Below are 19,821 nucleotides of genomic sequence, written 5' to 3'. Positions count from 1 at the left end.
TCAAAAGGAAAAAACACTCCTTTTTAACTCTGCCTCAAATGAAATGTCTTCAGAAGTTTCACCCTTAATCACAGTTGTATTAAACTCACTCAGAGTCAGTCAGAAGTCACTGTTCAGAAACAGAGACCCCAACCATTTTTTTTCTTTTTCAAATATCTTCGGCGCTAACCCTAACCTAATTATTATTATTAATTTGCAATTTGATGGGTTTTATTATGTAGGTCCTCAACCCGGCTCATCCGGTCTGATCCTTGGTGTTTGCCTCCTACTTGACATGCGCACCCCTGAGTGCTCAGATGCCCCACAACGCTGGCTCGTTAACGCTGAATATCTAAAGCAAGATAGGAAGAAGAAGTGAATCTAACCCACGATGGTCTCAATGTGAAATGAATACCACGTCTCTGGAGGGTTCAAGGTAAGTGTTACTGCTCGGGATTCCGCACCAATGTCATGAAATGATAGCTAAAGAAGGGTTTATAACTTAGGCTAACTTAGCTTAACTGTTTCCATTAAAGTTAGAGAGGTGGGGTTCATCAGCTAACGTTAGCTAACTTTACACCACTGAGAAACCTTTAGTCGACATGTGAGGATGATTTCGGCAACGTGTCCAAACCATGCTTTAAAAACAACGCGTTGGCCTGGATTTGAGAGTCTTAGCTATTAGTATTTTTCCTTATCAAGTTGTCAGATGGGGTTAGCTGATGTTAGCATAACTTTGAAGCTAAAGTCAGCCAGCAGCCCAACTCTGAATGTTAGATGATGTTTGCTAAAATGGTTAAAAAAAACAAAATAAAATACTAAATTATCGCTTTGATGCTGCCTTCAGGTGCCCGTTATAAACTGATGTAACGGATAATGTGTTAAATAAAGTGGTTTGGGGCAGTGTTAGCAAATTGAAGCTTGATCTTGGGTGCAAAAGATGCCTTTGTGTTGCAATGACGGAGTTTCGGGGAGACACATTAACATAGTTTGAATTCAATGATGATATAACTAATGTTAGCTTATTAAAGCAAAAAAAAACTGTTTGTATTTGTTTTGTTAGGGTTTCATCGTCAGGTTTTCATGGAGAGTTGACTTTGTGTTAGTATTTTTTAACACATTATACCTGGATGTGTTGTGGTTATCTGTTAAGACCACGGGTCACGTCCTCATCATTTTTATAATAGTTAGTTAGCTAGTTAATCAAGGTTTCTTCATGTAAAGTGGGTCAGTGGGCGTGGACAATGCATCTTGGTTAGTTATACGGCCAAACATTAAAGGCATACCATGCATTATTTGTTGGTTGGTGTTTGTAAACACAGGGACCAGTGTGATTTAGCGCAAAGCTGTAAGTCAGATAAATACATTCATTTCCGGTTGTTCCACAGCAGCTACATCCTATAGCACAAATAAACACACCCACATCTTTGCTTATTTTGTGTGAATGCAGCTGTGGCCCCTCTGCTCTCTCTCTCTCTCTCTCTCTCTGTGTGTGTGTGTGTGTGTGTGTGTGTGTGTGTGTGTGTGTGTGTGGTTTAACCCCACTCTCAGTTAAACAGACACACAGACCGCAGAAAAGCAGCACTCTACACACAGCAGAGAAGTGAGAAAATAAGCAGGGGAACCCACTTCCCAAAGGTTGACACGTAGTAACGTCTTGAACACAGCAAAGTAATAAGACATTACAGACAGGGGCTAAGGATCTCTGAGGGCAGGGTCTCAGGGTACATAGACCACCAAACACTTCTAGTGACTCATAAGTGATGAGTCTAAATTCTCCACTGCACCTGAAGACACCAGTCTCTAGGAACTGCCCAACATGTTTGCTTCCTTAGAAAGGACATTAGATGGCAGTGTGCCATTAATAAGCATATGGCATGTCTTCATGTTTATCCACACATGTATTGATCGCCTTAACCCTGAAAGGAGAATATTTTTGATGATGTTTGTTATCTTAAAGCCATGATCTTATACGATATATATCAAGCTGGTGTCAGTGCTGAAAAATGTGTGAAGAGAGGAAGTTAATTAAATGATGGATATTCTCCAAGTAGAGTCATTGTGGTTTCGAAGACTGAGTCATTTGTAGGATAACTGTTCTTTCTAAGACAATTGAGGAAGTTTCGTATTTAGATCTCACATGTAGGGAAGGTAGTATATCTGCCCTGTGTTTATTGTAGTCTGTTTGATGTTTTTGGGGGGGGGGAATCCTGTGGAGAAGCGAGTTGACTGCACAGTTCATGGCCCGTTGCTTTGTTTGCTCTTTTTTCCTTCATCTGAGTGAGGCTGCATTGAACCAACTGTGTGTCACCAGTGTTTGGTCGAAATTTGATGTTGAATTATCTGTGTCCTTTGTGAACCAGGATGTCACAACTGTGTCAACACTGAGAGCAGTTTATGCATTTCCCACTCATGACTGCCATTCCCTAATGTCAAACAATTACTGTACAGGCTTACGTGTTACACTCAATAGGTCAGCACTTCACAGATGTTGTGAAGACCCCATAGCATAGCACCTATTAAACTACACATACATAAGTTTGAGGTTTCTGCTACATTTTAAGGACATTCATGTTAAGTCAGCTTTTCTTGCTAAGAAAAGACAGCCATGAATTTTAAAAAAGCTGTGTTGGTGGAGGGTTGGAAGACTTACAAGAAGACCTAATACAATTGGGATTTGCACTACACTTAGTCATTTAATAATTGTATTTCTTATACTTTTTTATTCCTTTAAAAAAATCTTATTTGTGTGTTGCTCATCTTATTTCTTATATCTTATTTCTATTCATTAACCCCACTTGTATGGGCCAAGTGTGCGGTCTTCACCTTTGTTTGGTTAATGTACATCCCAGTTACTGTCAGTTCCTGTCCAGACATGCGCAGATAAGTTCACACACACTCCCTCTATTAACAACTACACTGTCTGGCTGCCGTCACCTCATTGGTCAGACTGGCCTCAGCCCCTAGCAACCACTAAGTTACCAACCATGATCACATACATCTGTTGTCAGGGGTCAAACTGTTACAGAGTCATAAACGCAGTGCTGTGTGGTAACTGACTTACTTTTACAAGGGTTTCCTGTGTATTTAAGAATCTCAGGGATAAGGTTGGGAATTGATAAGATTTTATTGATACCAATGCCATTCTTAATTCTGCTTATCAGTGCGATTCCTAATCAATTCTTTGTGTGGGAAAAAAGTTGGCATGCCCAGGTTTACAGTAACAACACAACTGTTTTATTATCACCACTGTGTATGGAATACCGTACATACTGATGAATTTATGAAACGTAACTGATAGATGAGATAAAAGGTCTGCAGTCAAAAGTTAACAGCATTAACCGCTGATAACTTTAGCCTGCTAACGGCGTAGAAAGTTCACAGTATACTTCATGTTCATCTTATAAAGGTGATAAGAGGAATCGGTAAGCTCGGAGGCATACACCACTGATGGAATAGACAATTTGGAACCGGTTCTCGATTCCCATACCTTCTCAGGAACATTTACTCTGCATTGCATCACATTGCTTGAATTTCACATCAGTGGTCATTATAAATCTGAAATATTTTGTGACCTACCTGAGTTGGCTTTGTATATCTGCTACACAGATAATTCATTCAGACTGATGGAGTGCAGAGAGAACAAAGTGAAAAGTTACTTTAACATTTGTAGTAGTTCTACTCCAGAGTCTCTCATCTGGAGAGAAATTCTTTCTGCTGGGCTCTCAAACTGTAAATTGGTCTGAATGTTGAGTATTGCCCTTTGGCCAGGAAGTCTACTTTTACTTTGAAGAAAAGCTGGAAGCAACTTTACTGTGCTGATAATGTCTCTGTGACTTTTATGAGAGTAGTGCGGTCTCATTTTAACTGTTGCAGTTGTTGTAAACCACAGTTTACAGAGCAGCAATGTAAATAGTCAATTAATCGATTAGTCAATTGACAGAAAATTATTTCCGAACTGTTTTGACAATTGATTAAACTTATATGTAATTTTTCAAAACAATCATTACTTTGAGATGTCGTCCTAACTAATGAGGGCCAGTGGAGATGGTCATGTGGATGTTAAAAGCAAACATACTGAACAGTGAAACAGATACTATACAGACACACAGCATGAGACTGTAAGGACTTTATTACATGTAAAAAAGGAGAAAGCTGTTTGATTGCAGCACTCATCGCAATCAAACATAATGTTTGTGGCTGTGGGATTCCTCTGTTTCTTTTGCGTGCTATGTGTGTTCATTGTCATAGCAACCTACGGCATCTAACTTTTTTTTCTTTTTTCTGTGACCCCCTTGCATCTAATTTGTAGCTTCCTTTCATCCATGAGAACAATCCAAACAATGGAAGTAATTCTGTAACTTCAAATGCTTTGCATAGTTCATCACATGTATTCCTACATATGAATTAGAGCTAAACCTTTATGGAAGCAGATAAATGACAATAAACTGAAGTACAGAAATGAAATGCTAGTCATTTATATATTTTGTTGTTCATTTTTCATCTGTAAAACATGTTACAGTTGTTAAAAAAACAACTTGAAGGCATCATATCAAGCATATAAGTTAATGTCATGAGTTGAGTAAAGAAATCAAATTTTCCAAAATCTTTAATATTGGTACTTGCCTCAGAAGTCATGTATCAGTGGGGCTATACCATAAATGTACAACATGTGATTCTGAAGAAAGTTTCTTGTAACCAAGATGCTTTAACCCTTTTAAAACTGAGTTTAAGTGGGTTAAGCTGAGAATCACAACTCTTGAGGAAGTAGTGATCAGAAATAATGTAGACACTGAATAAATAATGGTGTGGTGACTGTTGAGACTATTTCCTGCTCTGTATGCCTGGCAGGATGCTTCATGCGCTTTCTTCCTCCCACTTAGCCAATCATGCTCTGTAATCCAAATGAACCCAACCCAGATCTCACGCAGCCCCTCCCCCAGCTGTATTTCTGTGTCACCCTCCCTCCCACTCTTCATTTCTCCGCTCCTCCTTTGCCTTGCTGGCTCGTGCATGCCGTCCATTTCCCAATACAGCTTGGCTAAAAGAGAGGAATAAAAAGACAGAGAGGCAGGAAAAGACAAGAGAGGGATTGTAGCTCAGAATCCAAAGACGTGTAGGATGGAAAAGCATCCGGGCTCCTTGTGCATAAACCCTCATGTGAGTCATGCTGCATTTTTTATGTTTCCTGTCAGCCTCTCTCTTATTCTTTTTTTTTTTTTTTGGTCTTCACCTTCCGATCCTTCCCTTCTCTCTCATTGTCTGTTATCACCTGTTTCTTGTTCTGTCTGTACAGTGACTCTGTGTGCCTCTATTGCTGTGTCATCCCTGCCTTTCCTCTCTGCATATGCGTCCCTGCCCCCCATACCATAAGGCTGGCTGCTGATGCTGTCTTGTGACGCTTGAGTAAAAGTCATGGTGTGCTGATTGAGAGTTCGGGTAAATCACAGGATTCAGTCATGGAAGTTTTTTTTTTTAAATGTTTGTGTGTGTATGACATGATGCATGGGAAGGGGGGGGGGCTGTTGTCCTACCTGACAGGGGGAGTCAACAGGATGGGTGACTACAGTGAAGTAGAAAAGCATGACACTGCTGTAGATTTGATTGCATGTATTAAACTGTACACCAGGTAATAGACAGGTGATAAGTTTAAGTTACAATGTAGATCTAACACAGAAACAAAAAACAACAAAGACACAGATATTTTTTCAAAGTCTTTATAAGGGTCACAGTTCTCACTCCAACTGTGGCATGGGACCATTATGGAGAAAGGTATGTACAGTATGTTGTCCGTCTCCGGGGGTGTGACGAGTACGCCACGTATCGTGACCAGCTCCAGGCCACAACCTCCAGTCTGTTTGTACCTCAGCTCAAGGAGTTTTAGTACCGCCTCATAGGCATTTGATGTTGATGGCTGCATTTCTGGAGTGGCGTGTCAATACATATAATGCATCAATGTATTGGAACCGATCATGGACTGTATATAAATGCTTCCTAAATATCTATCTTTTTTGAGGAGTTGCCATCTTGCTTGTTGTGTCATTTGGAGCCAGGGTATGTGAAGAAGAGTCAGGCAGTGAGATGAGTGCTTGTGGGCACCGTCTCGCTGCCTGACGGAGGTTTGAGAGCCGGCTGTCACTGCTGTCAATCATGACACCACACTCCCTTTTTTTAATCGCCAAATAATAAAAAAAAAAATTTGCATTTGAACAAGTGGATGTTCAGCGGTCAAGATTTTGGCTTCTCTTTGGGGAGCTGTCATGACATCCATATTCATATACATTTAATGGTACCAATCAGAACCAGGGACTGAGAAGCTGCATGCACATCTGGGAATATAAATGCGATTGTTGGCACTTCATCTACCAACCCTGAGGAACTCTTTGAGAGAACACAACACTCAATTTAGTGTATCGCCAATAGGGTACAGATCAGCCATTGGCCCCCTTAAATTCTAGTGACTCAAAGAGGGGTTTAATATGTTGACAGATACTGTTGGTAGAATGAATGGGGAACAGTAGTAAGCAACACAATCTCCCTCTTCCTTCTCTTGTACTGGACACTTAGCGCCTATCAAACCTTTGGGGCAACTTGAGTCATTTTTAGTGTGAGACTTTAACAGAGCTTGTGTTTTTGGCAGTCACTTTAGATTTGTTTCAGCGGGATGATTTTGACCCATTGTAGTTTCCATCTGTCCCTCGACAGGAACTGACTTCAGTTAAAAGAAGTTTGTACTACTGTTGTGGCTCTAACTGCTGCCACACTCTCAGTTCTTTCTTCTTTGCATCTACTGGGGCAGAGTTTGTGTCAGATTCACAGGTGGCAGAGGCTTTGAGATGAGGGGACAGTTTTGGTTTTGTCTTTTTGTGGTCATGGTTTTTAGTTCCAGGTTTCTTTGGTTGTTCTTTGTTAAGAGCTGTTGTTTTTCTCAGTCTCATTTATGGTGTGAAATAATTTTTCAAGTTTCCAGCATGCTTTTTCAGTTCTTTAATACCAGACAACTGAAATACTTAATCACATTCCTGTTTGCAGTCAAAGGGATTAAAAAAAAAAGTTTAATTGCTGAAAAGAAGGTAATACAAAGTATATGGAAATACATTTAAGTGGGCGTTGACTGTTGGCTGAGCTGGCAGGGGCACTGACATATAATGTAAACACATTTCTTCAGTTAATAGTACCTTAGCCAAGGACACAGTGTTTTGTTAGCTGACATCAAGCTTATCCGGGTCAAGGCGGAAGTTAACAAGCCAATGCTTGTGAAAAGGATTTTATTTAGTAACTGACTGCAGAGCTTGTTACATGTTGAAAATATAGTAGGCTAACCAAAATGCCATTGAAATAAACATTATAATCTAAAAATACGAAATGTAGTCCACTTTTAAAGGTCAGTCTTTTCACTTGCAAATCCACACAACCACACTGACTGTTCTGTTCTGTTATTGGCTGCAATAAACTTTGGAAAAAGTGATATTCAAAATCCACAAGTTTCTGCTCCATTAAATCCTCACGTGTTGGATCTGAGCAATATGACAGTAATTATCAGGGGCTCCTTAATACAGGAGAGGCAGACTGTGGTGTGCCGCTGAGCTAGCTGGGCTGGTTACGCCCGACATGTTTGCTTGCTGAAATTCATCTTTCACAATGTCAGTGTTTCATATTTTTATGTATTCCATCTGGATTTAATGCAAGAAATCATGGATTGCAAAATAGTTTATTTAATTTCTGATCATTAGCTAGACAGTAATGCTGGCTTGGGTTAAACAGCAGTAATTATCCTCCACATTCACATAATCAGTTTTATTTGTAGGGCAAATGTGAATCATTTTCATTGTGAATTATTTAGTCTCTAACATTATAAAACCATAATGATCTTGGGGTTTCGCATGTTTTTAGAGCTGAACTGTGACGTCTTGTCATGTCTTGGTTAATCCAGCAAAAAAGATATTCATTTAAATAATGCAAAGTAAGATGCTGACTCTTCAATTAATCAGCTAATACTTTCAGTTGCTTGACCTGCACACGCACAAGGATGCACGTGTACACACAAGCATGGATGTATCGATACACATTCATGCTGACTAATCAACTCAGTGGTAGTAACGTGGTTGTGGTTGCGTACCATCATTACAGGCTAATTTGTCAAACCTTAACTGTCAAAACCAAATTGTCTTTGCTTTGTTTTATGAGCACTAACAAACCATAAAACCTGTTTCCTCACACTACGAAATTACTAAACTGTTGAATGACGTAGACATGGTGGATGTTCAGTAGCTTATATTATTTGCCATATAATACTGGCCAAACAGATGTCCTGCTGTAATATTTGTTGCTGCGGATATTTGTGCTGTTCACTCTCGTATTGAACATCACATTCAGTGTTGAATATGTACAGATGGATTTTAGAACATTTAGACATTTGGAGTAAAGAAATCTTGGTAGTTTGTTTACATAGCCTCTGAAGCTGGCCAATGTTGGCCCAGTTGAGACCCAGAATATAAAAATATAGAGCTGTAAATGGCCATATTAGGTTCCCTTTAAGTATATTGTTGGATAATATAAATAAGAAAATATTTTAATAATACAGTTTGGCACAAAAAGGCCCACACCTTTTTAATGGGTGAGGCTAAATAAGAGAACAATTGTCATCAGAATGATCTGACAGGCTGAGATGTGAGACAAATCGTTGTTACATTTACGCAATAAGGTGTGTGTGTGTGTGTGTGTGTGTGTGTGTGTGTGTGTGTGTGTGTGTGTGTGTGTGGGTGGGTTTGCGTATGTGGGTGCAGAGCTTTTCGTCAGTACCTTGTATTAAAAGCTATGCACTCTTTCCAGATTGACAGCTTTTGAATAGCATCTATTGTGATGACCCAAGGTGTCACTTCTTTCAACTGGTCTCAGTGGCGTCAGAGGGATCTGGTTCAACCTGTTTGTGTGTCATCATTTGCGTAGGACCATGTCGCACACACAATAAGTTACTCTCCTAGGAAACTTTTTCATGTATGGCAGCAGAACTCACATGACATACCACTGTCCCTTTAAAATGTAAATGACTATGTCTGTCATGTTGTTCAGTTTGAGACCCCCTTCTTGATTTTTTGATTTGGCTTCAAGTGAGGCCACTTTGGAACATTCTGGAAAGCCTGTATCTGTCATCTCAACTGATTTCCTATAGATGTATCACGTTTACCTTAAATAACACGACTGACGTGACTGTGATGAAGAGCATTTCCCCTTTCATTGTCACACACCCAGGTTTCACTCCATTCAACTGGTCTCAGTGGTGTCGATGGGATCTGGTACAACCTGTTTATATGTATATCAGAATAACATGGTCATGTTTCACAGACAATGAGTAACTCCCCTGGCAGCATTCTTTGTGCAGCTGAACTCACATGACATAACACTGTCCTTTTAAAAATATAAATGGCTGGATATTTTCCATGTTGTCCAATTTAAAACCCCTTCTTGATTTTTGATTAGGCTTCAAGTATGGCCTCAGATATATCTGGTAAGACCCACAATCTTTTTGTCCCTTCATTTGTGTCCCTTTTCCAGTGGATTGGTACAGCAATATTGACTTTACACCAACATACATGGGAACAGCAGGGGTGGTTCAGTTTAAAGAAGTACAAAGTAGCCATTAATTTACATAACCGTAATACAGATAGACAATATTACAGGCAGCATGGATTGTGTTAAGCATTCTCAGTCCATTCTCAGTTTTTTAGAAATGGTTCACGGTACAATGATAAAGCAACACATACAAGTTAGTAAAGAAGGATATTTTCTCTGCTTGGACACTTTACAGCTTTGTTTTGGAAAAAGCTGATGGAATTTAACATTTATGCCACAGTGGGAACCCTGTTTTGTAGTCTTTGTTTGTTCATTCCTAAGTCAATGAACCCCACTACATCCCCCATTCCTATTCTCAGAAGTAGAGAGGGAAAAAAATGCAGCTCAGCCAGTGGCTAAATCTAATCTGCAGAGTTTGAAAATTAAATTGCAAGAAGTCAATCCACTCTGGAATTTGTGGTCCCTGTGATTTAATACATAGAATGTGTAGTTGTTTGTTTCCTGGAAGTGACACCTGAAAAATAGTGTTGGTTAGAACTAGGTTTTGAACGTGTGAATGGAAAAGTGTCCTCACAGCAGTAGATGGCAGCAAGTGTTTGTAAAATGAGGATTCTCTTTTGAATGAAAGGGGCCTTCGTTAATGTTATTTGTAGCAGCTGTGCTTTTATAGCTCCTCTGACTATGTTAAACTGTAACTAGTGCTGAAGTTCACAGTGATGACGGCTCCCTTCATCAAAAGGCCGATTGGAAGTCTGGTGCTTAACGTGTGTACTGTAGTTGCAGTTTTGTGTCGTGTGTATTGTTATATGTCACCCGTCATAATCATATTCCTCATATACCTTAATAAGATTCCTTCTCAACTCCTCTCACTCAATCTTGATTTGTTTTCCTACATTGACTTTGTTCATCTGAGGTCTTTAAGTAAGAGCTGATCCTCTGTATCAGAGGAGGGATAGTGACATATCTGGGTTTGAAGGGGTATTCACCTAAATGTGATGCACTCTGTGATCTTGTTGCAGTTCTTGCTTGATCAGTGACATAGCAGCAGGGCAGAGGTTGCCCTTCATTTAGACACTCCCATTTGGAAACCTTGGTGACTAATGTCTATACCAGAACAAAAATGAAATAGCTGAAGGAGAACAATAAAACATGCTCAGTGTTCCCAGACTGTATTATGTTTTTCCGATTTTTAAAGCATTAGGCATTTTTTGTCACTAAATCTACAATTTAAAATCAGGCTGATTGTATTAATCAAATCTCATGTTCACTTATAGCCTATTCTTACTGATGAAGCTTTATCCTAGTTCATACTGCCTACTGATTTCCCCTGTTAATTGATAAATATAAGTTGTCTTGATAGATCTGACAGCTTACAATGGTTTGTTTTCACCACCACCACAGTTCTTGCAAATTTACAGCAACATTTCTTATTACTTACACCATTAAAAACTCAAGTAGTAGTATTAGTTATACAGTATAACCTCTTTTGTTCCTGTCATGTGACCATTGCTTTTCCATGTAAAGCACTGCTGCCCTACAGCATGTTTCACATTTCTGGGAAAAAAACTATGTCAGCATGTGTTGTTTTGTGTAACATACACAGCATTTTTAGTATAGTTTTGTTGTGTTTTCATGCTTCAGCATCTGAGTATTCGGAAGGCCCAAGTGAGTATGACCTGTGAGTGGGCTTGTATTAAAAATAATGGTTAATATTTATGCCCTTCAAAATGTTAACTGCATCTCACCTACTCTTTTGTCTTCTAGGAGCTATACTATCTGAAAATGCAAAGAAGCAGAGAAAAGCTGGAGAGGGACAAGATGGACGAGCAGAATCGGGTACATTAATACTCTAAGTCTATATGAAAATGAGAGTTTTTGTTGAATATTATTACTGTAGTTGAGAAACAAATATATGAAACATTTTTTCTGTAATTATGTGCACAATTGTGATGAAACGGCTATTTTTCTTCTTTTTGATTGGAACAAATAAAAACACTTTAAATGTATTGTGCATTTTAAATTCAAAACAACTAATAGCCTCTGTGTGTCTCCTTTTGGTGTAGTGCAAAAGGAAGTTGAGGGTATGTGTGGCGACATGCAACAGAGCAGACTACTCCAAGCTGGCTCCCATTATGTTTGGGATTAAATCCCATCCTGATGAGTTTGAACTTGAAGCAGTGGTGCTTGGTTCACATCTCATTGATGACTACGGGTAAGACCAACTGGCAGCGTTTTTATGAAGTTTGTTTCATATCCTGAAACAACGTAAGTTATAAAGCACTAACAAAAAGAGTTCTGAATCTCCCAAAGTGTTCAATTGGGTATAGCTCTGGTCCCTGCAAAGGCCATTTTGTTGCTCACCAAACCATTCAGTCATTCTTTATCCTGCCTCTTGCTCTCCAGGAACACTTTTCGTATGATTGAGCAGGATGACTTTGACATCAGCTCCAAGCTTCACACCATCGTTAGAGGGGAAGACGAGGCAGCCATGGTGGAGAGTGTCGGGCTGGCACTGGTGAAACTCCCTGATGTCCTCCAGAGGCTGCAACCCGACATCCTGGTCGTTCACGGTGACCGCTTTGATGCGCTGGCTCTGGCAACGGCTGCAGCGCTGATGAACATTAGAATACTTCACCTGGAGGGAGGAGAGGTGAGCAGGCAGGACTTCACAATATTATTGACACTCATTGATCAATGAAAGAGGAGCAGCAGTCTGCTTGATAAGAAAACGGTTTAATTAAGATATGGCATCAATTCTTTTTGTTTCTTTTTTTTAATTTCAACATATCCTTAACTCCTTTATAAAAATCCAAATGACAAAAGAAGAGCTTTTGCTCCATTGCACCTGTATGTAAGACTTTCCATTGTGCAGGAACATTGTAGTAATTATTACATGACAAACACCTGCTCTCTCCCTTGCTCATTTTCCCAGGTGAGCGGTACAATTGATGACTCAATCCGCCACGCCATCAGTAAACTGGCCCACTACCATGCCTGCTGCACACGTAGGGCAGAGCAGCACCTCATTGCCATGTGCGAGGACCATTCTCGCATATTGTTGGCCGGCTGCCCTTCTTACGATAAGCTACTGTCATCTCATCACAAACAAGACTACATGGATATTATTAAGAGCTGGCTAGGTACGTGGGACAGAAACATTGTGTTTGTATGGACAGAGTAGCTGTGTATTTTCTGAATGATGTGGCAGTGAATTTTACACAAAAGATCATAAAGATGTATGTCTGTGTTTATGATCTTTATTGATTCTGCAGGGGACAAGGTTCAAGATCAGGACTACATTGTGGCTTTACAGCACCCAGTCACCACTGACATCCAGCACTCTATTAAGATCTATGGACTCATGCTGGATGCCCTGATCTCCTTCAACAAGAAGACCCTCATTCTCTTCCCTAACATTGATGCTGGTTAGTTAAACCCACTAGTTAGTTCCTTCTTGTTTTTCCAGTCTTGCTTATCTTTTATGTGTGAAGTCGAACTAAGATGAATGAATCCATCTGTGTCCCTGTCCCATGTCAACAGGAAGTAAGGAGATGGTGCGCGTGATGCGGAAGAAGGGCATCGAGCAGCACCCCAACTTCCGGGCGGTGAAGCACATTCCCTTTGAGCAGTTCATTCAGCTGGTCTGCCACGCCGGCTGCATGATTGGAAATAGCAGTTGTGGAGTACGAGAGGCCGGGGCTTTTGGCACACCTGTCATTAACCTGGGAACAAGGCAAACGGGCAGAGAGACAGGTGAGAAGGCCCGGTAACAACATTACTGCCACCTGCTTCACCCAATTGGGGTAGTGGTACTGATTTCGTTGATTTCCATCCTCCATGGTTCAAATCCAGCCTTGGAATGTTTCTGCATCTCTCTCTCTCTATCTCTCTCTCCCATGTTCCCCAGCATCTCTCTGCTGATAGATGACATTACTGATAGAGCATCACATGTGCTCAAGTAAAGTGCAGCTCTTTATAAGTTTATACATTTGCCTGCAGAGCTTGTTTAAGCTTTGAAAAATGACCATATATAACACTGGTTGATTTTAAACGAAACTTGCAAATATCTCACTGGGAATTGGCAGATAAGTTGGCTTGTTAAGTGTCAAGATCAGTAAACTTGCATTATCAATGCAAAGCAAATACATTATACTGTTTAATTCATGTACTGCAAGTTGTTTATCTGATTAGTGTGTTGACGGTTTCTCCCTCTCTATCAGGTGAAAATGTTCTACATGTTAGAGATGCTGACACTCATAATAAGATCTACCACGCTCTGGAGCTGCAGTTTGGAAAGAGATACCCTTGGTAAGACAAATGTGCTCCCTGTCTTCGTCTCACTTTGTCTTCTAGCCCCTTGTCTCTGGCCTGTCACTTCTGCCTCATTTTGATACGCAACAATAAATGAGAGAAAGAAAATGAAGTGGTTGGCTGATATCTTCTGTTGACATCTGCAGGCTAGTTAATTCAGTTCGCTGAACCAGGCAAAGCTCTGCAATGTCATCCTGATTTCCCTGTCAAACACTGACATTTGGACAGTCATGGTATTGTCTGGAAAAGTTGGATTATTGTACTGCCACTAGGGTTTATAAAGTGTAGAGCTCTTCACAGATACATAGTTCATGCTGTCAAAGAACTTTTATTTAACTTAATATGAGTTGTTGAAGTGTTTTTGCCCCTAAAGGAGGATTCAGAGACTTCTTACAGAAATGTTTAGTTTAAGCTATGGTCATGTATAACAAATAGAATAATCGAAATTTGCATTTATGTCTGTTTCCCATCAGCTCTAAGATTTATGGTGATGGAAACGCAGTGCCCCGTATACTCAAGTTTCTGCGTACCATTGACCTGGACGAGCCCCTTCAGAAAACCTTCTGTTTCCCCCCAATGAAAGACTCCATCTCTCAGGACATCGATCACATCCTGGAGACGCAGAGCGCTCTGGCCGTTGATCTGGGAGGAACCAACCTCAGAGTGGCTATTGTCTGCACGGGGGTAGGCTGCATAGATTCTTATCTAGACAGACACATCAGTACAAAATTTCACGAGTCATTTTCTTCTAATTGGTGCCAATAAAGCTGTGAGTCAAAGTAAAACAAGACAAGTCCAAGAGGGGGTTGAATACATTTTGTCGGCACTAATGCTTTTACTGTTACTGCCAACATTGTGATTCAAGTTGTGTCTTAATTATGCACTAATCATCATTAATTTACCATTATTTATAGCCGCTTATTACTATAACAATGCAGACATATTATTCATACTCTTTCAAGCTTTAATTTGCCTTCTTGGTATGCAATGTTAAAATACCATTAAACACTACATGCTCTTCCTCTCTCCTGCTTCTTCTATCTTTCTCTCTTTAACTCCCTCTCTCTCTCTCTCCAGGGTAGGATAGTAAAGAAATACACTCAGCCCAATCCAAAGACCTTTGAGGCCAGGATGCAACTCATATTAAAGATGTGTGCAGATGCAATGCAGGACGCTGTCTGCCTCAACTGTAGAGTACTCGGTGTTGGTATGTAAAAAACACACATGCATACATATACATTCCTGAATGAAAGATATGATCTAGACAAGCTTTTGACTGTCAGGTTTATATCATGGGTGAAAAGTTTTTACAATGAACTTCTGATGCTGTAAAGCCAGTACCTCACCTCGAGAAATCTCTTGTCTACATCTCAGGAGTGTCTACGGGTGGGCGTGTAAACCCACAAGAAGGTGTGGTGCTCCACTCCACGAAGCTGATCCAGGAGTGGTCGTCTGTGGACCTGAGAACGCCCATCTCTGACGCGTTGCACCTGCCTGTCTGGGTCGACAATGACGGGAACTGTGCTGCGCTGGCTGAGAGGAAGTTTGGTCACGGCAAGGGAGTGGAAAACTTTGTCACTGTCATCACAGGAACAGGTGAGAAGGCAGGAATTTCAATCATTTGTTCATTCGTCAGTAGTGTGAGCTGGGTTAGTGCCAGTATTTACATAAAATAACATGTTTTACTACTAAAACTACTATTAATAGTTGAGCTAATCATATTTTGAAAGAAATGGTTTATCACTAGAAGTGTAATGATTCTCCATGATCACAGTTCCATTGTATTATGTACATTTGGATTTAGTTTTGACTTGAAACATTTGCCTGTATAGGTATTGGAGGAGGGATTATCCATCACAATGAGCTGGTTCATGGCAGTACCTTCTGTGCTGCTGAGCTGGGACACATCATGGTTTCATTAGAAGGCCCGGAGTGTTCATGTGGCAGCAGAGGATGCATAGAGGCCTACGCATCCGGCATGGCCCTGCAGAGAGAAGCCAAGAGACTGCATGATGGTTAGTGTTTGTTTCTGTGTTTACAGCAGCAAGGAATGTGCTGAGTCTCAAAACACAGTGTCCTGAAAGCAACTTTAATTCACTGTCTGGGATCGTATGTACAGAAGGGTATATTTCAGCATTGGGCATGTAGCCATCGAGTTTGAATGTTTTTGAAAACATTATTTGATTAAGCTGATTTAAATGTTTTAACTTTGCCATTTTCCATTAGTGATTTAATAATTCCAGCAAATGCTCTTTGAACAGCTACTAAAAAGCAACTGCTTTATCTGCTCACAACATACTGTTCAAACACACCCATTGGTACAAGTACTTTTTCACACAACAGCAGGGTATAGCAAAGTTGGAATTGTGCACTTGTCACCTGCAGCTCTTCATATAGCAGCTTTCTGTGGTCGTTCCTTTTTCCACTACTCTTTGCAATATTTCAAAGTAATATTCAGATTACAAAATGCTGAAAATGATCAATGTCTTTTTTTGTTGCTTTTTAATGAACTATCACTATCGCAGCACTAACCATTGGTCAAAAAAACATTGCTGGTGACTGCTTCACAATACAAGACACCCTTTGACTACCAGATAAATGCTTTGAAATGTCAAGCTGTAGGAAGTGCTTGGTTTGCATCAACAGTATTTTAATACAGGCTTGATACAACTGTGGGAGAGTGAACAGTAAATATTGAAGCTGATATCAATGAGACAAAATGAAGTAATCCCTTGTGCACGTGAAGCTCATTTTAATCCAGTTTGGGAATGACTGACTCCGCCACTGACCACGAAAACTGTGATAAAGAGAGATAGTTAATGAATGTAAACACACTGAATGTCCATTACTGAAATAATTCTAACCATAAATGGTATAAAAATTGGGCTTTGATCAATTTCATGAAATGTAAGATTACAACTTTTTATTCATAAAATGTGTGATGTAATTTAGTTGAAATATAACAGGATAAAGAAAACCTTGAAGAACAGTCATGTCAAGTTAATTAAATGTACCTCATCGCAACATTACATGTATTGTACATCTGAAAGGGCTTTATACTGTCACATCTGACCTGTGTGCTTGTGTGTTTTTTCAGAGGACCTGCTGACAGTGGAGGGGATGGATAGGAAACTGATGGAGCCAATCACTGCTGCCCACATCATCAATGCAGCCAAACTGGGGAACTCCAAAGCTCAAGCTGTTCTCAACAAAGGTCAGAGCCAAAAGCGAGCACATACATATACAATTCTGAAAATTCATAGTCACTGGTCATAGAATCTGGCATTAAAGTCATTGAAAAATCCTAATCTCCGTCTATCTGTATCTCTCCAGCTTCCAGTGCGCTAGGTGTGGGCATCGTCAACATCCTTCACATAGTCAACCCCTCGCTGGTGATTCTATCAGGTGTCTTGGCCTCTTACTACCAGGCCCCAGTGCAACAAGTCATCACTCAGAGAGCCCTCTTCTCCACCCAAAGTGTGAAGGTTGTCTCATCAGACTTGGAAGAACCTGCTTTACTTGGAGCTGCTAGCATGGTATTAGACTATGCCACCAGAAGAATATATTGAAAGACAAAGCCCCTTCTTCTTGATGTTCTAAGGACTGCTACCAACAAAAAGACTGCAAAACTTTAAAGCAGTAATTGTTCTAACACATTAACATATCTAGGGGGGCACATAGTGAGGGCTAGAGTGAAAGGCGATGCGTTCAAACCATCGTGTTGGGTTTTTTTTTATATATATATAAATCTTGCTTATTGATAAGCTCAATGATGGCAGTTTTTCTTGTGGTGTCCACAAAAATGCAGATTCTCAAGCCTGTGAAATAATACCTTAACCAGGCCAGATGTTGGCCAGATTCCAGTATGGACACTTCATCTGTGAAATGGGTCCATTGCACCCAATCACCTTTTGAATAATGTACAAATCCATCTTCAAACTAATATTACCTAGACAGGGCCAGATATGATGTGGGAGGGTGAAAACCCCATAAGTAAATGGAAAGCTAGTTTCCAATGTGACCAAAATATTGCTGAAGATTCTCATTTTAGTTATTCTCTGTTCATTGCTCACTGTCTCACTTTTCTATAAAACTTTTATGGAATTTTAATTTTTAATTTTAATTTCTTTGGGTTAAAGGTGACTATCAAGCTCAAGTTACATTTCCATGTGTTGTTATAATTTAAATTATTTAAGGTAAAGGAAAATATTCAAAGTGCTTTAAGAAGATTGTATATGGTTTGTGGTCTTAAAGGTTATAGGGGTGATAACTGGAAAGTATAAAATCCGTTGAAACACTGTTTTATTACAATCAAATGTTAACCACAAATCTTTGAACTGATCTGATCTTTTAAAAAATATATTTGATCTCAAAATATTTATGTGATTTGTATGTACTGTTACATGCTGTATTGTACATTACATGTCATTTGAACATTTTGGATACATTTCTATGTAATTTTATTGGGTTATGTTGGTCCAAATAAATGCACACATCTTATTTCAGATATAAACAAAAATATACTTCATTTAAAACAAGGAAAACATTTCTTGGATGAGTGTTAGAGTGTTGCAAAAGTCCAATCCACTTCTTTTTTTTTTCTCGTTCTCTTTAGTTTTAGGTGAAATAATGAGATTAACAAATCTGGTATTGAAGGGATGTGGGTTCAGTATATGAAACCTGCTGACTGAGCTCCTGGTTCCAAAAGTACTTTCCCCATTGCAAATGTTCTCCCTTTGGATATTAAAACAATACTAGGTGTTAATATTTCAACATAATTTCTGTTTAGTGTTTGTCTTTATGTTTATTCAGTATGTGAAATATGCTGATGGCACCAGTTTGATGAATGCAGAGCAGCATCTTACAATACATTTTACAATCCTAGTGTGAGCACAGGGGAAAGGGAGCATTATACAAGGAGCAACTCAAACATAATGGATGTCATTTAATTGGTTTGTGTGGGCCCATTTAAAAACACTGACTTGAAATTAACATTTAAATCACTGCACAGTTTAAGACAGGTCCCCTCATTGGAACTGGCAGGAACAGCAGGAAAGACCAGACATAAAGTGTTAAAGTGAGTTTTCAAATGAATGCACACATTTGAATTGTTCGAAAAAAACATTCTTATCTGCTCATTTTAGTGACCATGCAATCAGGAGAGTGTTGTACCTATCCAAGGGCTGGAAATCTGTATGAAACAGTCAGACACATAACATTGTTTAATGGGGGTGTTATATATACATTTATATAAATGAGACTGGGAACCATGGCGATCCAAGTTTTTTTGCACTCAGTTTGTCAGCCCAGTACATAAACAATAAAAGAGTATTTCACTGTTCAGTCATCAATTTATACGTATATGCTCCCCGTAAGTTGATCTGTGCAGCCATGTTCAGTGTTTATCGCTTGTTCCATCATTTTATGTTATTCATATTTATGCCTTAATTACAGTCGTAAAAAGTGAGATTTCAAGAGAGAAATTTCACTTTTGTCAGATTTTATAAAAAATTGCAGGAATATTTGGAGCCAGATTATAGTCAAATCTTGACATCCCAAAGTGCCAAGACTAAAGGAACACTGTCATATGATATTTGACAGCTCTGCACTTATAAAATGCTCACCTATATCAGCAAGGTGACACACCTTTCCCCTACTCCTTACTGATGAAATGGAATGACTTCTGTCAAGCTGGGTGACGTTTTTGCTTCTTGTGGTTCAGCTATGCAGGCTTCAGCTCAGTGCATCCCAGTGATATTTGTGAATGGTTCTAGCTTTTAAATACTGTAGGGCAAGGTCCTTTGAACTGTTTCACTATGTGCTGAGTCACATTGATAATGTTCTGGTGTAGTTTAAAAGCAGTTTGTTTGCTCCTAGCCACATACCCTGAGTCAGGTGAGTGCTTGCCACCTGAGCCCTTTAAGACTGTCAGAGCTGTTAATAATTAACCACCATTAT

General features: G+C 39.6%; 1 protein-coding gene across 2 annotated transcripts; it reads left to right on the top strand.

The window, feature by feature from the left end:
- The first annotated feature begins 294 nt into the window (after window positions 1-294).
- Window positions 295-18,624, top strand: gne (glucosamine (UDP-N-acetyl)-2-epimerase/N-acetylmannosamine kinase). 2 transcript variants are annotated; one of them, XM_053331207.1, is made up of 14 exons: window positions 295-415; window positions 11,317-11,388; window positions 11,616-11,764; window positions 11,956-12,202; window positions 12,485-12,692; window positions 12,825-12,977; window positions 13,093-13,305; window positions 13,773-13,860; window positions 14,337-14,547; window positions 14,941-15,070; window positions 15,238-15,459; window positions 15,696-15,878; window positions 16,961-17,077; window positions 17,197-18,624. In XM_053331207.1, the coding sequence occupies exons 2-14, from the start codon at window positions 11,335-11,337 to the stop codon at window positions 17,430-17,432; spliced, it is 2,211 nt and encodes a 736-aa protein (XP_053187182.1). In that variant the 5' UTR covers window positions 295-415; window positions 11,317-11,334; the 3' UTR covers window positions 17,433-18,624. The 2 variants fall into 2 exon arrangements, with proteins under 2 accessions (XP_053187182.1, XP_053187174.1); XM_053331199.1 differs by lacking the exon at window positions 295-415 and adding an exon at window positions 4,990-5,139.
- Window positions 18,625-19,821: the final 1,197 nt, after the last annotated feature.

Source organism: Scomber japonicus, chromosome 2 (genome assembly GCF_027409825.1).
Source record: "Scomber japonicus isolate fScoJap1 chromosome 2, fScoJap1.pri, whole genome shotgun sequence".
NCBI lineage: Eukaryota > Metazoa > Chordata > Actinopteri > Scombriformes > Scombridae > Scomber > Scomber japonicus.
Note: the sequence above shows the minus strand (reverse complement) of the source record. Positions and strands in the feature narration are given on the sequence as shown.

Bases quoted from the DNA above. Each gene is read 5' to 3' on its own strand.
- gne (XM_053331199.1), top strand. From the start codon at position 5,101: ATGGAAAAGCATCCGGGCTCCTTGTGCATAAACCCTCAT. The intron at 5,140-11,316 runs GTGAGTCATGCT...TTTGTCTTCTAG, and splicing joins CCTTGTGCATAAACCCTCAT to GAGCTATACTATCTGAAAAT. The intron at 11,389-11,615 runs GTACATTAATAC...CTTTTGGTGTAG, and splicing joins AGATGGACGAGCAGAATCGG to TGCAAAAGGAAGTTGAGGGT.